We start from the raw sequence: 22,695 nt of genomic DNA on the forward strand, positions 1-22,695 counted from the left end.
AAGGCATTAACTTTATTCAAGTTTACTTAATCGAAGTGATGGCCGAAACATAGATTGGTGCTATCTAGTGTCATTCTCAATAACTACCACCCATCGCCGAACATAAAAGAGTCTATCTGCATAGTCAAATGAAGATGTCGAATATACGCATTGAACATAATGCATCGAGTGTGGCGCAGGATAAAGTCACCCTTCTTCAGCCAGTTCGATTAGAAAAGTCGGAACAGTCTCCAGAGGAAGACAGTGGGCCAAGGAGCGCTGTCTCCCTTACGGCTACCACAGGGGAAGGGCAAGACCATCTATCCAACCAACTGGAAGGTCTAAGGAAGAAAATGCCAACCATGCAGTGGAGCAGCCAAATGAATACGTTCATCAGGCGACTACACTACGAAGTACCCAAGCTAGAGACCGATATAACAACGTACAGGATGAAACTACACACCTAGTGGTCAGGCCCGTTCCCAACTATTTAGGTCACAGAACAGTCAATAGCAGACTATAGATGGAGCATCATCATGAAGAACTTGATAGATCCTGCAATTTCGGAAAAAATCAAGCAAAATGTGAGCGACCAACTACAAATAATATGGATGCAACCGAAGCAGAGCAACGAGTAAAAGTACAACCCAGGGTAGCCGAAGTGGAAATAGACGAGGTCCCGATATCCATAATAGAAGAATAGTGGAAGAAGGCCCTAGCACAGTTCCAGGTAATAGACCGCATAAAGACTCACATCGTACCGAAGCACAGACCCAACAGAATCCTGTGGCAAATCACAGACCATCTCAATCAGTGAATAATACTAGATTATCTCAACTACAACAGAAAACAAAACACCCCACGGCGATCCACATGACCTCCATCATTGATGTTCGCCATCCAAGACCAAGTAATCAATACCAGGAAATAAATCGCCAATGACCCCAGAGTGGCAGATGATACATGTCGATGATGCTACCTAGTCCCAAAAACAAACCAGCCGATCACCACAGGATGCATGGCGATCATCCAGACGGAGTGCATTTACAGATACGATCAGGTGACCAAGATAATACATCAGCAGCTGGTACAAAAATACCATTTAATCAAAGAAAGTGTATTGTATTACAAACGTAAACCTGAAGCCGTACTAGAAGCTTCTACTCACAAACTATATCAGGACCGTGCCATAATAAAGTACAAGCCGATTGGGCACAACAGATCAAACACAATCCTCATCAATTAGAAGCAATAGGCTACCTACCTGATCAAAATAGCGGTCCCCAACACCAACAACCTCCAGAAGACCAACGAGGATGCACACAGACCTAAGACAGGAAGTCAAAGATATGTGGCATATGGAACAAGTAATGACCATCTGATCATCTCATCAACCACCCGCATGGCGTCAAAGAGCTTCCATAAGAACTTAGCAGCAATAGGCCTCCCAGAGAACACTTACATGGTACTCCAGGAAGCGCAATCCTGAACACCTCTAGGACGATCACAGAGTGACTCAACCCACAGTAATAACAATAATAATAACCAACCACTACATGGACTTAGTACCAGTACCCTACGCGGGTTAAAAAAATCCCATAAGGAGAAGAAATCTCAATAATCATAATAACAATCATTATTCTGTCTATCACAACACGGCGCTTCATTTTTCGCTTCCTTGGAGCAGAAATATTTTTAAACCATTCCTTTTAATTGAAGTTTATGCGACCGATATCTTTTTAGTATTCCGAAAGAAGGGTTTTTAAATATTTAAAAGTACAGACTGAAATGCTTTTAGCTTTCTGTTTTGTATATACAATAAACATTAAATATACACCGAGTGGAAACTTTATTAGGTACATCAAAGCTTCTTATAAAACAGGTGGGTGTATCGAGATTGTTTCAATGATATCTGAGAAGTAGGATCAAAGGAAAGAGAGAGAAAGCGGGAGAGAAAAGCTGTTGATAGTAATAATTCTATATAATTATCACCAGAGGGAGCTGGTGTTAAATTGATGACAGTTTACAACCCAAATGTTGATACTATATATCGTGACACCTCCCACACTCGGCTCGGCAATTTTCCACACACTGCTAGCCAACCCAAAAACTGTAGATGCATCCAGCCAGCCTTCTGCGATAATTGGTAAGGAAAGAGTATTTGTCTTTCCAGAGAATGAATGTTTTCTCTTTAGATACAACACGCGTGAAGGATTTCGCTTTTAGCTTCACTTTACTTGAGGTAAGATATTTTTTAACTTTGAACTAAGTAAAACAATCTCTATTTCAAATAAGAATGGAATTAAGGTTAATGCAAAATGTTCTCCTATATTTCATTTTAATACAAGTATATGCAGTTGACTTCTTACTGCACCTAAAATTCGATCCGAGTTCAATAGGAATAGAAAAACTCCCGTGTCTACATCAACTGTAAAACTTCATCTGAGGACTTTGTAAGATGTAGTTCTTACAAATTAAAATAGAAATATTTGTTTTGCTAAAAATAAATCCAGGAAGGGCGATGGAAAGTGAGAATTGACAGTAATCCCCAAGTATTAAGTTAAAGATAGTAAATATTAAGATTGGATATTTAGTTTTAATGTAAATAAGATTAATGAAGAAACACTGGATTTAGGGATGGACAGTTTTAGACGTGTGAATTAAAATAGCAGCTAAAGGTAAGCAAGTAATTTAAATAGTACAAGAGAACAAACAGAGACAGACAGGATTAGGTAGAGGGTGCCATTTGAGAACAGACGTGAAAGGGTTGGTGAGGGCAAGAACAATAGGACTGTAAAACAGGATTTACTAAGAGTCTCTTTTGATTTAAGCCACCGTTAGAAAGTAAACAGGAAATTAGTGGACCTCCAGTGTTCGCGTCAAAAGAAAACGACGTCAGGGTGACTGGATTTTGGATAAGTTGGCCATATAAGAAACTTCTAGAGAAAGGTTGGTTTGTGCGCTAGGGAGACAGCTGGGGTGAGTTGTTTTAGCAAATAGGAAGGAATGAAAAATTAAGCAGTATTGGGATTGGTTGAAATCCTTGGGGGAGGCGTTCCAAACTTGAGGGAAAGAGTAAAGTTCGGGGGGAGTAATTTGAGAAAGTGTCCACTCTGTATCTGACTTCTCTGTGGTCAAAAGGGTTGAAGTAGAAGTAGATTTTTTGGTGGTCTGAGTTGACATCTCGTGGTAGCAGGATGAAAAAGAAAAAGCAGAAAAAACGTGCAAGAAAGAAAGCCTGGTCCGGCATCAGAAGGCAGTGTGCCCAAAAAATGGGAGAAAGCCTGTCTGCCACGAAGGAAGCCTGAACGCAAGGAAATTGGAAGTACCGGCCATTCCGGAACGTAAGTCTGTTCCTGTTTTTTCCTTGAATCCTGAACTCAAGGACTTATAATCTAGCTGTGTAAGGAATTGAGTGATAGTCCTTTAAAAAAAAAGAACATTACTGTTGTATTAGGCAAGTTAGTTGCTAGGGTTGAGATAGTTTGTTATGAATGTAAATGATTATGATATCATTAAATTAGGCCAAGTTCCAACACAAGATAACATCCAGCTGAGGTGTAAAGAGAAAGAAATTTTATTAATAGAGAAACCTCTTGAGTAAAGAGGGATGGCTAAGATGATAACTAGGTAGTAATTAAGGTAGAATGAGTGATTTGTAGTGAATATTTTTGATGTAAGAGGATACCAGTTGTAATAAATTTCATGGGTTAAAAGCTAAGAGATTTATTATGAAATTAAGAGATATTGGAATGAGTTTATTGATTTCAGTGATAAAAATTGGTAATGGAAGAGAATGATTGAGTAATCATCGAGGATTCGTATTAAGTAAGATACAACTGATGTTAATAATTTGTAACTTGAGAATAGTTGATGAGAGAGAGATAGTGTAGTGTACTGTAGTATGGTTCAAATATATAGAAATTGTATGCATGGATATATGTAGTTTGTTTCTTTTATGTTAATGCTGTATATAATGTTCATTAATGGTTTGTAAATTTATTGAAAAAATGTGTCTTTAATGTTTTGCTAACACCCGCTTTACACCCTAGAATCTAGAATTTTCTGTGAATTTCAGTTAGATTTGCGTTTGTGGGATGGGATTGCGACTTCAGTAGGGCGGAGGTCTAAGAAAAAGGGAAGCAAAAACAACCCCCCACAATTCTGTGAATTGCAGTTAATAAAATAAATCAAACAAAATAGAACCCACCCACAACTTCATGGTCGTGTAGCGGTCCGAAAACCCTTATTAAAACCGGATAATCGAAAGAAACGGTTGGCTTGGACCAAGAGCCATCAACATTGGACAACTGAACAGTGGATAATGGTACTATGGACTTATGTGGGACGATCAACTGAATTACAAATGTTACCACATCGTTTAGTACGTACATTCGAGCACTGTGGCGGTTCCATCCTGATCTGGGTTGTTTTTTCTGAAGTGGATGACTTCTCCAAAATTGAAGGAATTTTAAAAAAGAAAGCATAAAACGTTTTTAAATATAATGCAATATCCACTGGACTTCGACTTTGTGGAAGAAATTTTATATTATAACAAGACAATGACCAGAAGCACAGCTCTAAACTGTGCAGGGACTTTCTAACGACTAAACAACAGGAGGGGTATTGAGCATTAGGCCACCCTAATTGTCTGGTTTAAACCCCATAGAGCTTTTATGGGATCTAGACCGTGAAGTCAGTGAAGTCTTCCCATCTTCCCAAATTTTATGGGAAAACCTTGCAGGTCTCTTGGAATAATGTGAATCAAGACACTGGTATAAAATTAATCACCAGATTTCAATGTCTATGTAAAGCAATGATAAAATCTTGTGGAGGATATTTTGTACATTAAATCTTACATTGCCATAGCTAATTTCAAAAAATAATAAAATAATAACTAAAATTGCTGTCATACGTTGTGATTCCAAACTTTTAGGAGGGCGTATACATTCTATAAATAGATGGAATATATTTGGAAACAGTCAGAACTAAAGGTCGTAATATGAAATGTAGTGGGGAACAAATGCTTATATAAATAACAGCGCACCTTGTAAAATGTTTAATTCAAAAGTGTAATTATTTAAATTCTTGTCACCATTTCTTCTTAAACAGTTAATTTCTGTTCTAGCAGAAACGACTCGGACTTAGTGGAATTGATAAGGTGGAGCCATGGAACAGACCCTCACTCTTGGAGTTGTGGACTACGTGGTCATTGGCGTTGTGTTGGTTATTTCGACAGGAATTGGAGTCTTTTTCCGGTTCTCTGGAGGCAGGCAGAAGACAACAGAGGAATTTCTTTTAGCCGAGAAGAACATGGCCGTGATACCTATAGCCTTTTCCCTCATGGCGAGTTTCTTGTCATCGAATTCCATGCTAGGATCCCCATCAGAAGTGTACAAATACGGAACTGACATCGCAGCTCTTAATATTGGCAAGATCATTGGGGTGACGCTTTCCGCTTACATCATTCTTCCTGTATTTTATAACTTGCGTGGATATAGCGTGAACGAGGTGAGTTGTCCTTTGTACGACAGGAAACATTGAATATTTTTATTATGCTGCTTTATTTTCAGTTTGGTTCCTTTTAAAGACATGTTCTACTCGTACCTTCCGGAAGTATTGAGTATGAACTGCCATTGGTTCTTATAAGTGGTACCTCATAGGATAGGATGCAACGAGAAAATCACAGAAATGCAGGAAACAAATGTGCAATGAATGGATTGCACAAGTAAACAAGTGATTGATTGTTCTATCAAATAATCGTATTTATAATTGTAAATACACCATGTATTTTTTCAAAGAAATTAATAGGATATTGGCCTGCCTTTGGTACGAAGATTTTCCACTAGTTTCTGTTAGAAAGCTGGTGGTATTATCTTTCAACTCTCTTCTAAAGCTAACGAAGTGGACTGCTTAGATATTGCCCCAAATTCCGAGTTCCATCTCAAAGGTGTTAAAATTGGTTTGAGAACTGTGCAATTCTTGTGGTGGTTGATGATGTATGTTATGCCCCAAAGACTAAGGTTCTGAGGATTCAGCGTGTTGTATAGCATTTATTTTCTGTCGGTTTATCTGCTTTCTGGATGAAAAACTTCGTAGTTTTTTCGGTGTGCCTTGAAAATGCTTACAACCACATTATCACCTACAATTTCCTGTAATTGAAGGGGTGTGCGAAGACTTTTGCTAAGATAGCGAACGTCGTATACTTCTATCAGTAACTTCTAAGGTCATTCTCGGTCCGATGAAGAACTGAGTCTGTGATTCGAAACGTGCGTGAATAAAGGTGTGTAATTAGTTTAATTTCTATTATTACAAACGGGTTTTGAAATATAAATCTAAGCTGACAAAAGTTGTTTAGTGGTTGTATGTGATTTTCATCTCTTAGAAGCTGTTCTGAAAATATTAAATGAACTTCCAAGTTTCAAAAAAATATATAATTTTGACTATAACTAGTTTTAAACATCCTATTCAGATATCCCGAATGAATGAGGTAAAAGAAGCTTTATTTTTATATTTTTATTAACGTATAAGATTTGCTAATGTTTATATCTGTTAAGTATCTTGTAAATAGTTTTTAAATTCGAGTAAAATGTTTTTTCCCTAATAAAAGCAACCATAGATGGTGTTTAGTCCAAAGTGTAGATTAAAAATATGGAATAGTTAATTGGTATAAATTAGTGCCTCTTTGAGCTGTCCAAAAAATAAAATAGAAACTTAGAGCCAAGTAAGGAGAATAAGGATGGTGTAGTAGTACTGGGTGTTGATGACCACAACTACTTTGTCTGAAATCAGAACTTTATGAACTTTGTCTGAAATCACATAACTGCAAATATGGCTATTATAAATAGATTTATCAAATTTGCGCAGTATTAAAGAAATAAACGGCGCCTATATTTTTGAGGAAAAAAATCCAGTGGATAAAAAGAAGCAAAGAAATTACTAACCTTGTATTTATTTATTAGACTGCAGAAAGATGAACAAAAAATGTATAGGAGTACTTACACTTTGGAGGCCTGCGTCAGAACCACGCATAATGTTCCGGTGCTCATACACTATTTTTTGTAATAACTTTCACATTCTCTTACCTGAATATCCACAAAAATCCTTAATTTATTCTTAACAAAGCGCAGCTTCTGAACGTGCCAAACTACAAAAACGTTTGGAAATCTGATCTCTTTGCATACTGCTGTTTGATTGAAAATGGCTGACATTGCTGAAAAACAGCATCATTTTCTTGTTCTTTACCCAAAAGATTCCATATTCTCATTGCACGAAACCAGGAACAAGCACGTAGTTGGTGCTATTTATAATATTTATAAGTGATCCGAAGAAACTCCATACCTCTTTATAATTAAGATTAATTCTGAAAACTTGAACTATAACTTGTAGTAAGTTTTTATCATATTTCGTATTGGCAGAGTTAGTTTTGATAAATCTTCTTCATTTATTGTTTACTACGCAACGAATCAATTGCCGACACATTATAACAACCCGCTAAATCGAATCCCGATTTTCCGAAATCCCGGGACTTTGGAATTTAGAAAAGAAGTATATTAACAAACCTACCTTAGACCTTCATTAATTCTGCCTGCCTGGGAGGATTTATTGTACTAAGAAATTAATAAATTAACTAAAATGGTCCTGGGAAGGATGGACTTCGACAGGTTGTGAAGGGCTTCAGTTTGATGAGTAAATCTTGGTTACCATGAGGTCCAGAACACTTCGTTCGGTTGCGAAAGCGTTTTGTTCCTCTCATCTTGAAGGTTCTAGGTTCTGAGGGCCCTCCCCGAAAGAAATTAATAGAATTAAGTGTAATCTCAATGAATTTTTGAAATGGATATCAGACACTAGATGGGATTATAGGAGAATGTAAGTGGCATGCAGTATATACCATTAAATATTATTTTATGGAATAAATTTGTGATATTATAACTTAAAATGTGGTAATAAAGAGATTTCAGTGAACCTAATCTCAATACTCTTTCCAGTACCTCCATCAACGGTTTGGGACAGTCGTCAGACTACTTGCATCAGTTACCTTTCTCATTCAAATGGTAAGTCAAAGTTTAATGTTACTGGTGTAGTCTTTGGGAATACATTCGGTAAAGAAAATTAATTTAACTGTAGGCTGAGGTCTCTCAATCGCACTTTGAATTACCGCTGTTAGGCAGATAAACAATAGATCTTTAGACATAGCTAAGTACATAAAGTTATTAGTCATACTGGATCTGAAGTCATATTTTTACCCTTTTGGGATTATTCTCCTGCTCAAACAGGCAAACAGAACATCGAAGGTTACCTCATTGTGGGTGGCATTAGTCTCCTGGGCTCAAGTTCTACTCAGTGCAACCCAACTTGGTTATCTTCCTGACATCAGAAGATGAATTCAGCGAGTTAGACTTTAATGCCATCTGGCGCTGCTAATCTGAAAGTTCAGATTTGTTAGATTAGGCGTTTATGCTCCCAGAAGAGATCGCTTTCGCTCGCCCTAATTTGAAACGTCAAAAATGTAGGACGAATTTTTCGTACATGTCTCATTATATCAAAGATAAACAGCAAAACATGTAGTAAGATGACAAACAGTGCTCATCGGGTCATATTTACTTATCCTACTCCAATTCACTTTAATCCTCTGTTGCCTCACTGAGATCTACACTTAAAATGATAACTCCATTTGTACAACTTGTGGTACGAAGTTGCTAGAATGTTGTTAGAATATTCGGAGACTATTATTCCTTGCGTGTTTAACGTTTATTGGCTTTAAGAAACAGGTCTTAACACCATAGAGTCCGCTGAAACGATGCTTACCTGTACATGATTTATGAACACGATTTCAGTTAGATTTGCAAAGGGTAAGTTTACAAATTCGGCTATACCTTAACTCTTTTCGCCAGTGTCAAAAATACACAATTCTCGGTTTCCTCTGTCTGGTTTCTGAGATCAGAGTGGCATATGTGCACCATTACTTGATTATACGCTGTTAAAGTGATATTTATATCATTCTTTTAATTTTACATTTCAATAAGGTGTTTCATCAGTTCTTTTAGACTAGTGAACTTAAACTTTTGCACTTAACATACTTATTCCCAGATATCGTAACATTTTCATTAAAAAAAAAAAACTATCCTGAAAGTTTCAAATAACATGTACACTCAGGAGCCAAAATATAATGACTACCCCTGTCTCCACGAGCGGACGCATCCCACAGCACCTAGGAGAGACGTCACCGATTAGCACAGCATGTATAGTGACGGCACGGTTGTGACTGCCAGTTGGTCAGTACGAAGTTCGTGAAATGTGGAAATGGAACGATCTGACCTGACGGAGTTTGAATGGGGAATGTTTTGCGGCGCTAGAAAGGTGGTGGGCCTGCATCTGAGTGTGAAATAGTTGGAAGCATAGTATAACGAGAGTGGGAGTAATCTACAGGCCAGGTCATTGTCCAGATTACGATGAGAGCCTCTACATGCAAATGGAATGGGCAACTAAGCCTCAATGTCTTATTGTGAATGATTTTAATTTGCCTCTAATTCATTAAAGCAAATGGGAGGAAAACTCCACATGGAGGACAATTTTTAAATCAACTAGACGATTGTTATTTGTATCAACTTGTCAGGGAAAGTACCAGGGAAAAGAATACTCTAGACCTCATCATCACCCATGAACCAGATGACATAATAGGGCTGACAGTAGAGGAACCAGTAGCAGGAAGTGATCACGGAGTTCTACGGTGAAGAGAGAGAGAGGTCGCAGTAGTAAAAGACAAAGGAATGGGTTATAACTTCAGGAAAGGAAATTACGACGATTTAAGGTGCTACATGGCCTCTATTAAATGGGTAGATATCTCACAGAGAGCGAATACAATTGAATTATGGTATACCTTTAAAACATTAATCACAGAAGCCTTGAATGCGTATATACCATTTAAAATTACTCCACGAGGAGGATTCCAAGTTGGATGAAAAACTAAGTTGCCAGATTATTTGAGCAGAAAAAGACGGCATGGAAAGGTTACAGAGCAATAAAAAGTACTGAAGCCTATAACAGCTACAAATGGATCTGTAATAGAGCCACAGAAAAGGTTAAGCTGGCAAAGGCAGATTATGAGAAATCGCTGGCAAAGAGAGCAAAGAGTGGTAAGATGGAATTCCTCACATATATAAATGCAAGAAGAGAAGGACAAACCAGATCGGACCCTTATGTAATGGACGTGGGAGAGTATTAGATACCCCCAGCTGAAGTTCCGGATGAACTCAACAGTTACCTTGCATCGATATTTATAGAAGAAAAGCCTTTTGTGTCAATGGGAAATTGTGGGAGTGAAGTTGAAAAATATGTAATTAATGATGCTGAAATTTCACACGTTTATTTAATAAAAAAAACTTTCGAGCCTACAGGCCAGTAAGGCTCCTGGGGTTGATAGCATTTACCCTATAATCTTAAGGTAGGCGGCAAGTGAGTCATTGAACTATTGAGGCTAATTATGCGAGCATCACTGAACTCGGGAATGATTCCGTTGTATTGGAAAAGTGCCAATGTATCTCCCATACATGAGCGCGAATTGGGAAATTACCAGGTGGTTAGTCTAACTTCAGTAGTAGGGAAAATTATGGAGGCAATGATCAAGGGTGGAATTCAGTATCATTTAGATAGAAATGGAATTCTGAAGGATTCTCAGCATGGTTTTAATCTAATCTAGTTAGCTATTTTGACAGGGTCACTCAAGAGTTGGACTTTGGAAATTATTTCGACGTTGTTTATTTGGATTTCAGTGAAGCATTTGACTCAGTCCCACATGAGCGATTCCAAGCTGGAACAAGTTGGAATCACAAGGAAAATCCTTAGATGGATAGCTGGATAGCTTCAGAGAAGGAGACAGAGGGTTGTGATAAATGGTTATTACTCAGGTTGGGTTGATGTAAGAAGTGGGGTTTCCCAAGGATCAGTATTAGGACCACTGTTGTTTTTAATTTTCATAAACGACATTGATGAAGGGATAGAGGGCGTGATGTCTAAATTTGCAGATGATGTAAAGGTTGGTAGAGTAGTTAATGATCGCCGCCAAGCAGAGCTTCTTCAGAATGACCTAGATAGATTTCATGAATGGTCAGAAAAATGGCAGCTGTGTTTTAATCGAGCAAAGTGTAAGGTATTGCACCTGGGGAACAGTAACCCCAAGATAACTTATACACTTGGTGGAGTTGAACTAAAGCCAATAGTGGAGGAAAGGGACTTGGGTGTTACTATACGGTCAGATATGAAGTTCTCTGAGAATAGAAATATGTTGAAAAGAAAGCCCATGGTGTCCTATCGATAATTTATCGAACATTTGCTAGTAGAGATAAGGACCTCATAATCCCATTGTATAAGGCTACTGTTAGACCACACTTGGAATACTGTGTTCAAGTATGGAGACCGCAACTAAAGAAAGACATTGTGCTTCTTGAAAGGCTCCAAAGATGGGTAACTCGCCTAGTGAGATCGGCAAAAGGGCGTCCATATGAGGAAAGACTTCGAATATGTGGGTTGCAAAGCTTGGAAACTACACACCTTAGAGGAGACTTGGTTGAGGTGGGTAAACTCTGAGAGGCAAAAACAAAATGAATAAGGACTAAATTTTCACGGTTATAAATGATTCTAGAACAAGTAGTAATAATTTCAAGTTATGGGGGAGATGCTTAGACTGGATTGCAGGAAGTTTTATTTTAGACAGCTAGTTAAAAATTACTGGAATAAGTTACATACATGGGTGGTAGAGGCTGACAGTCTGGGGAAATTCAAAGGTCAGCTGGATAATTAACTATGGGAGGAGGGAAATGCATAGGTTGTCCATTTCCTTTTCTCATATTAATTTTTAATACATATTTTTAAATTTTCTTCTTATTATTCTACTTTATGTATTTTTTGTTATTTTATTTTATTATTATTATTTTTTTTTTATGTTCATTTATTTATTATTATTTTTATTATTTTTTGAATGGTGCAGCATAAGCCATAGGCTTCCTTGCACTGTGAGGCCATTACTAATACTAAGAGATATACACAACGATCCAACGTGCCGGGACGAGAAGACCACAATTGGTTGACAGTTGAGGGTGAACTTTGGCTGGCCTGTACGGGACAAAAGAAGGTCCAGACCAGTCAAGATGATAACATCCAGCACCACAAGGAGATGCTTAGATGATAATAACTTTTCTCCTTCCAGATGTTAGAAATCATGATATTTAAGGGTAAGCAACCCACCATAAATAGGAATGGTACCGCACATCCTATGCCTACCCTAATCAATTAAGGCTTCCGCTCCCACAGCTAGAGACCAACCTCTACATATTCTCTCATTGACCTTCAAAGGTGTTCTTAACGTAATGAGACTATGTCAGTTATTCTTCTCTAGCTTAACCATATTGGGTCTTCTTTAATTGCAGAAATATACGTCTTCTTCGAAAAACCCCCAAAGAAAAGGATTGAAACGCTAAAAATGTTTCCTTTGTTGCAAGAAGGCATTCGTCACATCCTGCCATCAACAACTGAAGATGAGGCACAATCCACTAATTCTTCTTTCAGGTCTTGATACTCGTGGCTACTAAACAAGACATGTTTCCTAACTTGGACGTAGTTATTCTTGCCAACATACCGACAGATGGCAATGGACTCTTTCAACAAGACAAAGTCCATTTGGCACCAGACCCGCATTGTGTAGGAATATCTTAATAGATGTTACTTTAGCCGAAATCTGTTTAAAAATAATATCTTTTTTATTTTGCTTTTTCAGTTGACCGTGGTTCTACCTCACGTGACTGCTAAACACGATGATGCTCTTATATTCGCTATGTTCTAAACACTTTGGAAAGTAAATAAATAATTTTTATTTATTTATTTACTTTCATTTAGATAATATTTATTTTATGTACATGTTGTATTTCAGATCTTGTACATGTCTGTGGTTTTGTACGGACCAGCCATCTCTTTGAGTGCCGTTACAGGGATATCAACTTGGATATCGATAGTGTCAGTTGGACTTGTGTGTACCTTCTATTGCACATTAGTAAGTTAAACCCAGAAGATTTTAAAAATTTTAAATCTATACGGAATTCACTTGAACTTTTCTGAAATCACTTTAACTTTAGTAAATACTTAAGTAGTGAATATTTCTTTCTCGCTGGGATGTAGGGAGGAATGAAGGCTGTGATTTGGACCGATGTATTCCAGGCTATCTTGATGTTCATAGCAAATTTTGCGATTTTGATAAAAGGATCGATGGATGTCGGTGGCATTGAAAAAGTCATTGAAATTTCCAAAACTGGTGGCCGCCTAACCTTCCCACGGTAGGCATTTTATCACTTCTATTCTTTTAAAGATATATACTGTATATAATTTATTGTTGGATTTATTTTGTTATTGGTATCGGTTTCTTTTATTTGTTTTATCATCAGCAAGAGAGCATCACAAGAGTCACTGAAGAAGTGGTACAGGAAGTACCAATAAATGTCTGAGAACAATCTACGATTCTTTAAGAAATTAAAGGTAAATTACACTCATGCAGGTTGAAGTGCTCATTATTTCACCAATCTCCAGTTATTGATATACCTGAGCACCATGCCTCTAAAATAATATTTAAGATCAATAAACTTATTTTATGATGAAATTTTGCCCAGTATGGTCTTATGAGGCAATTTTAAAGATAAAGGGCCTGTTAACTGACAGTTGTCTTTATTGAGCCACTGAGAACTTTAGTAGCTAATGTAAAAGGAAATTAAATTCTTCAGGTGATTTATGAGCAGAAATTTTTCTGAGGGGATTGTTGGACCACTTTGCTAAAACAGAAATATTACTTCAGACAAATCACTGCTATAAAATTTTTATTATTCTCAATCGGATGTGATTCATTCCGTGTGAGCATTTCTTCTGAAATGCTCTGAGCTTTTTTCAGAATCTCTTCTTACGAGTTTCCTGTCACACCCCTTGGAAACGCAATTTTTAAGGATTATTCCATCAGTGTCCCAGAAAAAAGCTTCGTTCTTGCAAGCTACTCATTAATTCACCAATTTTCAGTTCTTGATATTTCCACATCCATAACTGTCAGAATAAGCTTCAGATATTGATGACTGAAGACCGCCATTTTAAGTATTACAAACATACTACGCTGTTTGGGTCGCTAAAATTGATGTGCGATGATTCTGCCATCTTTTGACAACTTCTAAACTTACTTCCTACGACTTTTAATTTTTTAATTGATATAAATACTGTATATGGAAATAATTATGTAATGAGAAATAATTATTTAATAGGATTTTTTCTTTTTGAAAGGAAAATTGTATTTGCTTTGCAGATTTACATCTGACTTGACTACTCGTTATACTTTCTGGAATGTTTTGACCACTGGCATTATCATGGGTATATGTACCTACGGTACTAGTCAAGTACAAGTGCAGCGCCTACTGACGGCAAATTCCTTAACAAAAGCTAAACAGTAAGCTATTAGTCAATATGGTATTTATGTTTATTTAAGAGTTTTTAAAAATAAATTACATAAAAAATTTAAAAATAAAAAAAATATTAAAAACAAAATATAATAATATAAATTAAATATATTAATTAAATATATTAAATATTAAATATATTAAATATAAAAATATTAAATAGTAAATATTAATTAAATAAATTAAATATAAATTTTAAAATTTTATATCTTAAATTTTAATTTTTAAGTTTTTATCCTTTTATAAGCGTTTTAATTAATTTTAAAGTTTAATAAAGGATAACAGCAAGCACAAAAAATAAAAGAAATATTAAGAATTTTAAATATAATAATTAAGAATCGTTAATTAAAAGAAATTATTATTAATTAAACGCATACAAAATACTAAAATTCATTGCCTTCCAAATGAAAAACTTTGGTTTTAAAGGTAATACAAAGAATTTAGCAAATTAAGTGAATAAATGAACTTCTGGAAGCTGACCTCTCACTTCACCAGTAAGATCTTAGAATGACTTAATAGGAAATCTTAGATATTTTCGAAATTCATATCTATATCAAAACTGTTTGTGTCTCACCCAGGGCTATTTTCATAGGAATGCCAATGGGGATTGTGTTCCATCTTATCTGCTGTTTAATAGGATTGATTATTTATGCAACTTTCCGAGGGTGCGACCCCGTACAGTCAACCAGTATAGTTACATCTGCTGACCAGGTAAGAGAATCGCATTCATGTTAACTGCCGTTGACCCAACGTTCTAAATATAAACATCAAGTAAGGTTGCGTTGCACCGTAACGTCTGAAGGTGATACCTGACGTCCTTGAAATTAAATTAGCTATGACCCTTACAAAAAATTAATGCTTCTAAAAAATACCCTTCGGCAAACTATAAATAAAAAGTTGTTTAATTAAAATCAATTTATAATTCTCAATCAATCAGCATAGTTATATCTGCTGAACAGGTAACTTTAACTCTAGCTGCCTTCTTACTGAGGTTCTAAAGATAAACATCAAGTAACATTGCACCATAACGTCTGAAGGTGATACCTCACGTCCTTGAAATTAAATCAGTTACGACCCTTATAAAAAAAGAATGCTTCTAGGAAAATATCCTTCATGAAGGACATTTTGTCAACCCAAAATGGCGTCACACAGAAAAAAGACTTTATATTGTTTAATTCTAAAATGTTAACATTTGAGAGACAAAGAGCGCTGGGATTTAATGGATTTTTTTAAATCCAGAATGTACAGAAATTGTCCATGATCCACTGAAGGTCTGAGCTATCCATTATCACCAAATTATTTCTGAAAAAAAAGAAAACTTGGGTTGGACAATACTTTTCCCACAAGCGTTTCGATGAAGCAATTGAACCGTAAATAATTAACATCTTTTTGAACTTCAATGAACATCTTAAAACATGGTGTAATAGCGTATTTATTTGAAATAGCAAGAAAATAAAAGTAAAGTAAAGTAATTTTATCTTTTAACTTATCTGAGTAAGTTAAAATTTAGAATAACCATAAAAGTTACCATTAAAGTAACTTTTAGATAGACACCTAATTAAAATAATATATTGCCAAAAGTAACCGGATAATATTGGCTAATTTCAAATAAACTTTTGTTGGTACTACAAAATTAGAGTCCTTGTTGTACCGCTGCGAAACAATTTTTGATGAAAGAAAGATACTATTTTGGTCCATTCCTCCTTCAACACATTGTTAATTGAAGGTGTGTTGACCTAACCTGAAGACTTTCCCGTTCATCACTAAGGTATTCATGGGATTAAGGCCGGAACTCTGGGTAGGCAAATGAAGCTTTTACACTCCCATGATTTAAAACCAGGTCACCATGGGCTGTGCAGCATGATATGATACATTTTCATACTGAAACAGAAAAGGGACACTCCCATTCTGCTACCACAATGCTGGAAGAGCGTAAATGTCCACAGTGTACCTCGTGTGATTCAGTATTCCAGTAACAGCCATCGTTGATGCAAGTCCAAACCACGACAAACAACCGCAGACGGTGACAACGCCTCCAACACCAGAGTATGTCATCATACTCCACAGTTAGCTCAACAAACCCTAGTAAATAACTTTCTCGGGCATCCGCCAGATCTAAAAACTTCCATTAAATCGGCAAACCATGTACGGTGCTTTGTCTCCAAAATCCCTACGTTTCCAGCGACCAATTACATTAAGTTGTGCACCAAGGAATTCGATATTGTGCGTTGCCTACTTGATGTTTGCATATATGGTTATAGTTAATTTTCCCCCGTAATCCTAGGAAAGTCTGAATATTTTTGGCAATGTTTTTTAATGTAGTTAAAGATCTACGCATGATCAATCTGATTTTTCCATTGCTTGCAGCTGTTTCCTTATTTCATCATGATCTCATTCAACTCCGTTGTTGGACTCCCTGGTTTATGCATTTCTGGCATATTTAGTGCATCACTGAGCACCGTGTCTTCAGTCGTTAACTCTCTAACAGCGGTTACCATGGAAGACTTCATTCGCCCTCACTTTCCGAAGAAGATAACGGATCACACTGCAGTCCTTGCAAAAATATTAGGTAAACATCAACAGTAATATTTTCTGGACCTATGAACCGATTATTGAACAAATTATTGTCGAAACAAATAGCGCTCTTGGATATAATAATCCCAAAATGCAGCTGCTAAGGTATGATATAACATTTACACCCATGAGTCGCCTTAATTGTGATATAGCGTGTATTGAAACCAATTATGAAGTTATTTACCTTTCAGGAATCTCGATTCCAAAAAAGACCATGACATTTCTTTTTTAAGGGCGCTTGTTTTGCTTGGAAGTACATAACTCTAATTACCTCAAAGGATAATTAACAAAATAAGTACAGTCATTAGCGAAATATACTACTTTGTGTAGAAGTTTCTCCATGTTTCTGTCATATGATTATTGGCTTATTTTAATAATTATTTCCTAACCTATTTTTCACTTTTCTTAATGTTGTTGTTTTTGTAATGAATATCGATGGTGTTTGGCATTTATCAACTGATATGCTGTTTTTTATGTTCAAGCTTTCTTATTTGGGTGTCTGTGCATTGGACTGTCTTTCTTGGTAGCAACTTTAAGGGGTATTGTGGAAGCGACCCTCCTGTTTTTCGGCATCTTGAGTGGGCCTGTAATGGCAATATTCACCCTTGGAATGTTCACAGTCAGGACCAATGGAAAGGTAATGAAATTTTATATATATTAGTGAAAATTTCAATATTATATAAAGTGCGTATCGTGTGAAGGTACATGGTTGTTACTTAACTTCTTTACACCACTGTATATGCAGTAGTTTGCATAATATATTGTGGAAAATAATGAAATCACTAAAATTACCATATGCTTTATTTATGATAGGGTGCTGCTTTTGGCCTGATTATTGGAGTTGCATTGAATACCTGGATTGGATTTGGGTCTAGAACAATCCCTAATCAAACATCCCCTTTACCTCTGTCTATTGAAATGTGTGCAAATCAAACCTTGGTAAACAGTACAGAATCTATTTCGTCAACTCCCATATGGACTGGACTTCCTGATATCACTACTACATCATCAACTCCGAGTCCTGTCGAGAAGTGAGTACTTGGGAAGAAATCTGTTAGCTTTCCGAGATCAGAATTCATTTCAGTCAAATATGTGTCCGTTAGGTATTTTCTTATTTAAAAAAAAAAGAATTTGTTGATTGGTTACAAAATTAGGAGGCCGAGGTCAGATCTGACTCCACTTGTAAGTATAGATTATAAATTCTGTGAGGCAAACGAAACATGTGTTATTATTTTCTTAAGTAGCCTGAAACGTATTTACAATTTCTTTAGACTGTTAAATTGTCCCTTTTACAATTTGTTTGATGAAGAATTGATTCCGGTCCAGTAACTCATTTTGAAGCAGACCGCAGGTATTGTAGAAATGGGCGAAAAATATAAGAAACTCGGTGATTCAGATCTCGAAAATCTTCCTACTAGTGTCTATGAAGATGCTGAATTACCTACTGATAGTGAAGATGACTACTTCAATGCCCTCCAGGTTATGACAGTTGCTAAAATCACCATCCTTCCCACACCCCGTAGAAAAGATCTCAGTTCGAATACCGTCGATAACACGCGGAAATTTTATGGGTCTTTTTCAAAACTTGGCTGAGTTAATTGGTCTTAGGCAAGGATTGAATTTTCTCTTCTCCTGGAAACTTGACCACGGAACACAAAACTTACAAACTTAATAAATACGGTGAAACATGTCCTAACACGTCTTCAATAAAACTTTCATCTCCATTGTCACTAAGATCGGTTGGTTGGTTGGTTGTTGTAGGGTTTTAGGAATATCAACAACTTAAAACATATTCCACCGTATATAGCATATATATGAGTTGCGTGCGTTCTGTGGCCGATTTGCTGTTTGCTGGAAGAAAAACCAAACTTTCCGAGAGAAAAAACCATGCTACCCTCGCCGGAGACCGACTAACTTATCTAAGTTGGGAAAAAAGACCCATAAAATTTCCTTGCGTCATTAACAGGATTCGAACTCAGATCCTTTCCACCCCATGTGGGGAGAATGCTGATTATTCCAACTGTGCTAAGACATTGAAATCGGGAAACCCAAAAGGAGTTGAATAATGTCGAAGTTGCTTTTCTTTGCCTTCGCGAATACCTGTTGTGGTCCAATAAGGGTACCACTTCTTTCGAGATTGTCCTGTATGGCTCCCACTGTACAGCTGGCGCATGTGCTCATCTGATTTCTTGTCACTGTTTCCTCGTGGTTCTAATAATCTTTCAACTGTAAAAGTCGTTGCAAAATATTCAACTCATCTGCCACTTCCGTTCGGCTCTTAAATAAGCTAGTATTCACAACAATTAAATTGTTCATCACCTATCTCTGGATGGCACCACGTCCCCTACTATGATTGACTCAATCAAAAGCTCAAATTCATTTAATTCGTTTATAATACTCCTGAAATTACAAAGTAAAATTAATTTTTACTTTATTTTATTTATTTTTACAACCCTGTATATCCACTGTTCATTTTGACAATTTGATAAATGACTAATAATATTTATTTATATGTAGGTATGAATTTCCATTGTATAAATTGTCATTCATGTGGTTATACTCTCTCGGATGGATTACGACTACAGTATTAGGATACTTAGCCAGCATCATAACAGGTACGTTTCCTTGTAACTTCGGACAGTATCGAACATTCCTGTTTAGAATGATCAATTAATATACTATTGACAGTGTTTGTTTTAATATTTGGGTTCTTCTCTCACTGCAGAACCCACAATTTCTGGTGAATATTTCACCAGATGCAGTGAATGCATCCTTCTTCAAGGATGACCTTGAAGAAGCTTTCAATTTCTACTAAACTTAAAATCATATGTGACAGTTATCCCCATCCTTTTGTAAATCATTCCCCATTAACTTAACCTCACAGAACTGGGTAAGGCAGGTTTGTTTGATGTGACCTCAAGTATATTGCTGCTAATTCTCGTCTCGTGTCATTTCATGCATTACTAAAACGGTTATTAGCAAAATTCTGAGTTGTGCAGTGAGAGTATCACCTTGGATTAACCTTAGGGTGTAAGTAGTCCCAGGATTATGAGCATCAGCCAAAAAACGTACTGATCCAGCTGACCTTTGAATTGTCCTAGTCATTAACTACCCATGATGGTAATTATTCCATTTGTTAACAACTTGCTGACTAAAAGAAAGCCCCCAACGATTCAGTAAGAAGTTTTTCTATCTATGCATGCGTAATGTACGGTGTCCAGTTACAGTATTTTATGAAAATTTCACCTTCATTCTTTTGATATTCCCTCTTACAGTGGACAGCAAAAGAATGAATTCTATTCGTAACTAGGTATCTTGGAGGAGATCTAACTGATGTGTATAAGCTCCTCAAAGGTTATTTGGTAACCACCCACCCTGAAGTCATCCTAGGATCCATCTAAGAATCTTATCCCTGATATGTTCAAGATTATACAATAACCTGTTGTACACTACTAAGTAAAATGTTTGCTAAATTCTAAATAAACAATGTCGAAATTATTTCCAAAATCCATCTCATGAACACCCGAGCGAAACCAGATTATTTAAATATTATTTGTCTTTAAAACACCACGCTTTACTTCAGAATACCTTATCAATCTATACGCCCCTGTATTGCCTTTTTAATCTAGGGCATATAGTAGATAGAGATGACTACTTATATCTTTGATTTAGCTGCCAATTCCATTTTTAATCATCTTTATTAAAAATGGGGGAAAAAGTTCCATTGTATACGCATTGCAGTATTTCATTTTTAACTCCATAATGCCGCTCGTATAGCATATGATCGATGCAGTTGAAGGATTTTGTTGATGGCCACAAAGCTCCTCAGGGAACTATGCAACTGGAAGAAGATTCACGATGAGTTAGTCGGTGTCAGGCGAGGATGGCATGGTTTTTTCTCCCGGAAACTTGGATTTTTCACTCATCAAACAGGCAAATCCACCACAGAACACACACGCAGTTTACAGACATATACAGTGACGCAATATGGTCTAAATCATTCATGTCCCTAGAATCCTACAACAATAACAACAACTCTCCAGATATAAATTGCTTTCTTTCGTTTTGGTTTTTCAGGTCCGAATAAATCCGTCGATCCTAAACTGCTTAGTCCCCTCGTTCGAAACTGGTTTACGCCCAACTCAACTGAACCCAATAAGGTAGGTCGAACAATCAATATTTGAAATTTTGCTATCGAAAAAAATTTTAGATTGAAACCTACTTTTGATTGGCAATTAGAAACCAAGAACGTTTGAAAAACTTTATTTTTATTTTTATTTGCAGAACCAGATGGAGATATTTGCTGTTAAAAACCTTGGATTTACTTACACACCGGAGAAAGCAGCCGCATCTGGAAATACATAAGTCGGAATAATAGACGAAACATGATGGATATTCACCCATTGTATATAAATAATTGTCAACGCAATATCCTTATTAAAAGACCTTTAAAGTCCTTTTGCTGCTGTACTATGATTAGATGATATTTATTTATATTCATGAGACATCATCTCCAACTGGAATTTTCTATTCCAGACCCTGTTGTCAAGAACGACTTTAAAAGTACGTATACAGGAATCTTTCACTCAAGTGATAGATGAAAATTCCTTTAAAAGGGCTGAGTAACCCAAATGCTGGTAGCATCTTTACTGTTTCTTGGATTGACGTACACAAAGGTCATAAATTTAAATTGAAAAAGAATGGTTATAGGATAGATGCAGTAATTTTCTTTCAATTAGACAGTAACCTGTTTTTCACTGATAATAATTCTTCCGGTTAAGAACAGTAGTTTAGTTACCCAGATTAAGAAACTACTGGGCCCTCAAGGAAGACTTTAAAAGGAAATCCTTTGGAAATACCTTCCTGTGACCCTTAAAAATAGAGCAGACTTTATGATCTAAGTACACCTATTGTAACCTCCTTTTCGACAGCAAAGAAAGGTCTTTGCCGCTGTTAGTTTTGTACTTCAGTATGGTCACCTGGACATCATCTGGCGTGGCCTAATTTCTCCTTTCATAAAAATGAAGGTAAAACTCAAAATATACAGTCAAATCTTATATACTATCGAAGAATTAAAGGTGATTGAAAATGACTTAGGAACAAACAGAAAATGTATATTAAAGAAAACAATGTAAAATTCTACTTTTTCTTGGTTTTTCAGACAATAGGTGGTCTTAAGTTTTAACTCGGACATTTAATTTAAAAGTTGTTTGATGACCATAAATATTTGCATTTTACAAAATACAATAATTCAACCCCTAGCATTTTGCTGTCCAGGAGTGAGGTGCGTGGACGTTTCCATCAAGTCCTGAAAGCTTTCTTGAAGAAGTCATAACGGCTGAGTTTACCCGATATGAGCTAGGATCCTATAGATATACAGCTGTCCCAGAAGAAGGGAGAGGAAACGAAACCAGTCAGGAGTTTCATTGTTAAGACGGCTGTCCTTTGTTCAATAATTCACAGGAGCCTCGGATCGTTTTGGTGTTAAGATTATATTTGTTATGTTTAAGTTGTCAGATGCAGTGCAATATAATACTGTCTGGTAACTGCTTTGATGAAAGGGGTTAATATAAGCGAGGATGTCGCAAATAAAATAGAATCACCCTTGTCGTGAGAGCTAAGCTAAGAACCAATTTTGAACAAGGGTCTTCTGACGCAGTGT

At 36.4% G+C, this 22,695-nt stretch overlaps 1 protein-coding gene across 3 annotated transcripts in view; it reads left to right on the forward strand.

The window, feature by feature from the left end:
- Positions 1-21,457, forward strand: part of LOC150079570 (putative sodium-dependent multivitamin transporter) — a 38,506-nt gene extending 17,049 nt beyond the window's left edge. The window contains exons 1-13 of one of the 3 annotated variants that reach the window (XM_090384050.1): positions 2,164-2,221; positions 5,111-5,490; positions 7,968-8,033; positions 12,905-13,024; positions 13,150-13,304; positions 14,309-14,449; positions 15,038-15,170; positions 16,827-17,028; positions 17,516-17,670; positions 17,847-18,064; positions 19,551-19,648; positions 21,111-21,193; positions 21,318-21,457. In XM_090384050.1, coding sequence (XP_090240176.1) covers positions 5,149-5,490; positions 7,968-8,033; positions 12,905-13,024; positions 13,150-13,304; positions 14,309-14,449; positions 15,038-15,170; positions 16,827-17,028; positions 17,516-17,670; positions 17,847-18,064; positions 19,551-19,648; positions 21,111-21,193; positions 21,318-21,398 — 1,794 coding nt within the window. In that variant the 5' untranslated portion in view covers positions 2,164-2,221; positions 5,111-5,148 and the 3' untranslated portion in view covers positions 21,399-21,457. Of the gene's footprint in view, positions 1-2,163; positions 2,222-5,110; positions 5,491-7,967; positions 8,034-12,904; positions 13,025-13,149; positions 13,305-14,308; positions 14,450-15,037; positions 15,171-16,826; positions 17,029-17,515; positions 17,671-17,846; positions 18,065-19,550; positions 19,649-21,110; positions 21,194-21,317 lie in introns of those variants that run through there. The other 2 variants (XM_090384049.1, XM_090384051.1) reach the window with 2 other exon arrangements.
- The last annotated feature ends 1,238 nt before the right edge of the window (positions 21,458-22,695 follow it).

The sequence above is a fragment of the Mastigoproctus giganteus genome, chromosome 10, assembly GCF_048544385.1.
Source record: "Mastigoproctus giganteus isolate SK-2022 chromosome 10, ASM4854438v1, whole genome shotgun sequence".
Lineage (NCBI taxonomy): Eukaryota > Metazoa > Arthropoda > Arachnida > Uropygi > Thelyphonidae > Mastigoproctus > Mastigoproctus giganteus.